Genomic DNA, 6,474 nt, shown 5'->3' with positions numbered 1-6,474 from the left:
TCTTCTCTTCCTCCCCCTCCTCCTTCTCCTTCTATCATTCTATAATTCTTCCATAATGAATACTCATTCCTAGCAGGACCATGACTAGTTACATTTTTGCCACAATTTGCTTACTTCCCCTGGAAACCACATAGTGGCACTATGCAACAGTCTGAAATCTCTGACACTGGATGGGCTGAGCAAACCGTAGGTCCAGATGGTGTTAACAATGACATCCTTACACAAAGAGATCATATTTATTCAGAGAGGGTGCTGCTTGCTTTTAAAATGTCACTTTCATCTAGCTAATAAAGGGAAGTCTGTATAGATGTATAAGCAAATATTAGGACTGAAAAGTAAATTAGCTTATATTTCAGAATATTATTTAATTGGTTTATGCCTCTAGGTATTGCAAATCCTCTATTCCTTGTTCATAGAACAGAAGAGGTTATTGCCTCACTGCTCTGTTTTTGTCTCCTATACCACTTACACAGCTACATTCTAAAAAAGAAAATTCCTACCTTAGTTATCCCTGATTTAGGAAGTCAAGGCTGGTTTGCACATTTTCCCCAAATATTTTGATTAGGAAATCTCTATTTCAAAAATAGTAGAAAGTCCTTACAGTGAAAGGATATCAAGGATATCAAGTGTTATTTATTTCATATAAGCATAATTTAATGGAAAGAGAATTGGATTTGGAGTGAGGAGGCCTGAATTCAAATCCTGGCCCAGAGACAAATGATCTATGTGACTGTTGGGAGCTAACTACCTCTGGAGGTAGGAATATTTATGTAAATAGAAGATTGAGAGCCACCATCTAAGTCAGGAAAACCTGAATTCAAACCTCTAATGCATACTGGCTTTGTGGCCATGGGCAGGTCACTAAACCTCTCAGTGCCCTAGAAAACTCTCTAAAACTGTAAGTGACAAACAGTTGCTGATAGTTGATCACTTTTTGGGAGAGGAAATTTCCTTACTAGGAGCTCCCTACACCAATGGAGACATAGACTGAGACATTCCTCCATCCCCTCAAAAAAAGTTGCCTACCTCACCAGATAATTGTGAGAAATAGATTTTTTTAAATCTTTAATAATTATAAAAGGTTTTGTGGAGTAGTGGACATAGAGCTGGCCTTGAAACCAGGTTTAAGTACCGCCTCTGAAATATATTGGCTGTGTGACCTTGGACAAATCACTTAACTTTTCAGGGTTCTAGGCAACTCTTAAAAGAGTTCTTAATCTGTGGCCCACAAACTTTTTTTTAATGTTTTGGATTTTGTATTTCAGTATGGATGACTTCTTTTGTAATGCTATGCATTTTATTTTATACGTTTTAAAACATTACTCTGAAAAGGGGTCCATAGGCTTTACCAGACTGCCAAAGGGGTGCATAACACCAAAAAGGTATCTCCTATTTTCTCAAAGACTAAGTAGCAGAAAAGGCATTGTCCTGCATTGGGAGGGAGTTTCCTAATTTGAGAGCTCTCTATGCCAAGGAAAATCACAAGACCAGTCCCTATCCTAAGGAATTATAGAAATATGAGTTGTTCTCATTGCTATTAACTCTCCAAATCACTCTGGAATAAAAAATATGAAACTAACATGCCTTCTTTTCTACTTAACAGTAATGGAAGAGTTCAGTTCTGTGGACATTTACACAACAGGACACGAACAAACCAGTCAGACATCTAACTTCACCATTGGTAAGTTCACTTATCCTACTATGAATAGGCACTTGACATTTTAACCTCCTAATCACCAAATCCATTGAATTTTTTTTTTTCAGTTCTCAATGTTCTTGACCTTTTTGCAATATTAGATGCTGATGATCACCTCTTCCTTTTAAGTATTTTTATTCACAATTCAAATACCAAAAAGAGAATTTTCAATGGAGAGAAAACACAAAAAGAGGATCCTATATGAAACCACAAATACCCATTTCACACTTGCTTTTTTTAAAAAAAAAAAGTATGTCATTAATTCTATACATTACTTTCAAAATTTTCCTTCTTGTCTGGGTTTCCTCTTGAACTTACTTTTGTTCTCTACCATGCATTTTTTAAAAAAAAATTTTCAATGGCCTTCTTTTTCTTTGGCACCACAATTGCTAACCCTCTTCTTTCCAACCACCCTTCTCTCTATTAAAAACTGAGAGAAAAAAAGGGGTGAACAAACTTGTAAGAAATAAGTATAATCAAATAAAATGAATCCACATGGTGGCCATAACCAAAAATGTATGTTATTAGGTGGGTAACATGTTTGTTAAGTTAAATTGATAAGTTTGGTCATTACATTGATCAGAATCCTTCCATCTTTCAAATTTGTTTTTCTTTATAATGTTACTGTTTGTAAAAATTTTCTAACTTTATTCTGTATCAGTTCATACTACTGAGGATTCTTTGATACATCTCTTTTGTAATTTCTTCTGCACTAATACTGTATTACTTTATGGAATATAATATTATATTCCATTACATTCATGTGTCACAATTTGTTCAGCCATTCTCAATTGTCTAAGAGGCAATCTAAGGCACCTCCTTATATTCTAGTTCTTTTATCCCCCTTTTAATTCCATCCTTCAATATGAATAAATTTGTTTTCTTTGTGGCTAGGTGGTACAGCAGATAGAGTGCTGGGCCTGGAGTCAGGAAGACTCTACTTCATGAGTTCAAATCTGGCCTCAGACACTTAACTAGCTATGTGACCCTGGGCAAGTCACTTAACTCTATTTGCTTCAGTTTCCTCATCTGTAAAATAAGCTGGAGAAGGAAATGGCAAACCATTCAGTATCTTTGTCAAGAAAACCCCAAATAGGGTTTTCACAAAGAGACACAACTGAAACAACTGAACAACAACAACAAATATCTTTCCCAGTATTACCCTTCTTTTTAACCACTCCCCAAACCCACTTGTTTACCTGTTGAGTTTGCTGTATTTTTATGCTAAACTCTTTGTGGCGTTCAGTTCTCCTTTTTTTTTTTTTTGTTTTTGTTTTTGTTTTTGTTTTTGGTTCAGATAAGAATGAGATTAATCTAATGCCTGCTCCCCCACCCCTTCCTTCATGTTTGTATACTCTTCTTACACATCCCACATATGAAAAATAGCAAATCCAACCCCTTCCTCCTTTCTACATTATTATGTTTCTTTTTACTCTGCCTTCTCTTTTCCCTCTTCAAAGTCTCAAAGGAGAACCAATTCTCCCCCAGGACCTCTGTTTTTCTTATTTAACTCCCTCAGTACCCTTTGAAGACGTTAAGGCTGTGAAGGGATACTTGTTTCTTCTCCCCCTCCTAGACTGTTAGCATTACACCATCATACAGCTCCTTCCAAATGTTCAACTAAGTTTACCTTTCTAAAGTTTCTCTTGACTCTTGTATTAATATGTCCAAGTTCCTCCCCAGCTCTGGTGTTTTCATCAGGGATACTTGCAAGTTGTCCATTACATTAAAGATTCATTTTTTTCCTTGTAAGATTATACTCAACTTTGTAGGATAAGTTAGTCTTGTTATAAGCCTATCTCTTTTATCTTTTGGAATATTAGATTCCAAGATCTATAATTTATTGTAGAACTACCAGGTCTTGTGTAATCTTGACAGCGCTTCTATGGTATTTGAACTGTTTCTTTCTGGATGTTTTCAGTATTTTTCCTTTGACGTGGTAACTTTGGGTCTGGGTTATGACATTCCTGAGACTTTTCCTTTTGGGGTTTCTTTCAGGAGGTGATAGTTGCATTTTTACTATTTTTACTTTCTCTCCTGGTTCTAATCGATTTGGGGAATTTTCATTTATTACTTCTTGAACTTTAGTGTTCAAGATATTTTAAAATCATTTTTTTTAGGGAATCTAATGATTCTTAAATTCTCTCTCCTTGACTTTTTTCCCCCAGATCAGTTGTTTTTTCATCAGATAGCTTAAATTTTCTCCTATTTTCTCAATATTTTTTCTTCTATTATTTCCTGCTGTCTCATGGAATCATTAATTTCATTTTGTTCTAGTCTAGTTTTTATGGAAATTATTTCTTGGATAAAGTTTACTCCTTGCTCTTCTAAGCTATTTGTTCTCCTTCAGAGCTTTCATTTAATTTTATCTTGTTTCATTTCTTCTATAAATATTTATATAATCCTTGTGAAAAAATACATTTTTTCCTTTGAGTCCCTGCTTATAATTGTTATGGAGTTACTCAATCCTTTTTGGGATCTCTAGATCTACAAAAAAAAAAAAAATTAAATCCTGAATTGGGGTTTTGTGCCAGACCAGGCTCCTTCCCTTGTAGCATTTTTGGGTGGGGTGGTCAACCCTGCTTGGTTTTGCCATAAGTCTCCTAGATTCTTAAGCTGACCTTCTCTTCCTGGGCTTAGGCCTCCCAGGATTTTTGAAGTTCAGAGTATTAGATCTGCAGGGTCCTCTCAGGTATCTCACAGTACTAGGGACCTTGGAGCCCCTAGGCCTTGGCTGTTCTGCTTGAAATGCTATTGCTCTGGTTGCTACTGCTCTCCAAGCTTCCCATCTTGACACTTTCTGACCACCCTGAGGCCTTTTCTTTTTCTTTTTCTTATTCTTTTTTTTAATGAGGGTTGAGGGTGCAGAGCTTCGTTCTTGCTGCTTCCAGTCACAGAAACCTGAAGACTACATGTGCCTCTAACTGGTTTATCTTGTCAAGGTAGGAGGCTGCAGGTTTGTTTGCAGGGCTTTGTAGTTGACCTCCTTTCCTGTTGTCCCTGGGCTTCTCGCTGGCTTTTTTGTTTTTGTTTTTGTTTTTTTGGTTTGGGGCATTTCTGAATTAAAATAATTCACTTCCTATAGTTTCTTTTTGGATTTCTTAATCATTATTCAGTAAGATCTTCAGGTCCAGAGCAGTTAGCCTGAAATTAAGTCTTATAGGACTTACAGAGGCCTAAGGGTCTCAAAGGGTCTCAAAGAACCCTTTTGCTGTTATCTTGCCAGCCTCAATTTATTCTGAGTTTTAGAACTCCTGGCACTATTTATGTAGACTATTTTATAGATTTGATTCCATCCTGTTACCTGCTTTTGAATATATATTTTAGTATGTATCTTCTAAAAACATAAGTTTGTCAATGCGTTCCTTGTGTATCCACAATATTCTCTTCTGACAACCTTTCCTTTTCCTCTATATCAGAATTGTTTCTCTTTGTGTCTTCAGAATATCATTCTTGAGAGCTTCTCATCCCTCCTAGGCTTCTTTTAGGATTTTTCTCTGAACCCTTTAAATTTATTCTCCCTAGATCTAAGAGGCTTGTCAAATTATGTATGGCTTTTCTCTCCTTTATCACAAATTCTAAGATGGAGTGGTCCTTCCCTCTAAGGTTTTCATCAGTTCTACCCTAGCAAAAAGTTCTTATTGATGACAATCAGATCTGGAACAAAAGTTCCCTTCATTGGTTTCTTCACTTCTTGAAGAATAACATTATCACTAAGGCAAGTCAAGAATTATTAGCTGCTCTCTTTTGAGAGGGGGGAGAGAAGAAGGGAGGGAGGGAAGGAGAGGGAGAGGAAGAAGGAGAGACAGAGAGAGAGTCAGAGAAAGAGATCATTATTCCTCTAGCACACCATTAGATGCACAGCCACCATGCTTTTGTTTTTATCATCCCCCCTATTCACAATGCCCTCAAACCTTCTCTCCACTTTATATCCTACCTTTCCTTTGAGGACTGTTCAAATCCCAAGGAGCCTTCTCCAACTGCCTCAGATTTCAGGGATCACTCTCTTCTCTGAACTCACAGAAGTTTAATCATAGATTGTCCATCATAGGGGACCTCAGAAACCCTCTAATTCAACCTGAAGTGACATAAGAATTCCCTCCAAAGCATCACCAATAAGGGGACTTGTAGTGAGGGGAAGCTATTACATCCCAAAGTAGCCTATTCCACTTTGAGGTGGCTCTAATTGTTAGGAAACAATGAGCCAAACTCTGCCTCTTTGCAACTTCCCCCATTAGTCCTAGTTGTGGCTTCTAGGGTCAAGCAGAATAAGCCTAAATCTCTTTTTCCCCACAGACTAAAACTAGTAAAAAATAATGCCAGCTGGCATCAACCAAGTTGCCAAGACAGTCTGAATATGCTGTAGATTCATATGGTCGCCAAGTCCAATAGTAGAGTACAGAAGCCCCTCATGATTCAGCTTTGACTCCACTTGTCTCCCCTTTTATAGAGACTGTCACCTGTCCCCACCCTATCACAGATAGGTTTGGGAGCTATTCATATTACTATAATTACTTATTTGGTATTTAGCATTCATCACCTCATATTGTTATTTATTTGTTTATGTTCATATAATTATGAGGCCCTAAAAGAGCACAGACAATATCTCATGCCTCATTGTATCTACACTACCTACCTCGATGCCCTGTGTGTAGTAAGTACATGTTTGATTTAGATAATAATTATGATGATATTGAGAAAAATGTCTTCATCTTTTCAGCTGGGTGCGTGTGTGAGTGTGTGTGTGTGTGTGTGTGTGTGTGTGTGTGTGTGTGTGT

The 6,474-nt window shown here is 37.0% G+C and overlaps 1 protein-coding gene across 1 annotated transcript in view; it reads left to right on the top strand.

Annotated features, from left to right (window-relative positions):
• The window catches only part of CRTAM (cytotoxic and regulatory T cell molecule), a 38,204-nt gene that overhangs the window by 25,773 nt on the left and 5,957 nt on the right, over positions 1-6,474 (top strand). The window contains exon 7 of the mRNA XM_027835687.1: positions 1,604-1,681. Coding sequence (XP_027691488.1) covers positions 1,604-1,681 — 78 coding nt within the window. The remainder of the gene's footprint in view (positions 1-1,603; positions 1,682-6,474) is intronic.

This window comes from Vombatus ursinus, unplaced genomic scaffold, assembly GCF_900497805.2.
Source record: "Vombatus ursinus unplaced genomic scaffold, bare-nosed wombat genome assembly UNPS02014816.1, whole genome shotgun sequence".
NCBI classification, from domain to species: domain Eukaryota; kingdom Metazoa; phylum Chordata; class Mammalia; order Diprotodontia; family Vombatidae; genus Vombatus; species Vombatus ursinus.
Note: the sequence above shows the minus strand (reverse complement) of the source record. Positions and strands in the feature narration are given on the sequence as shown.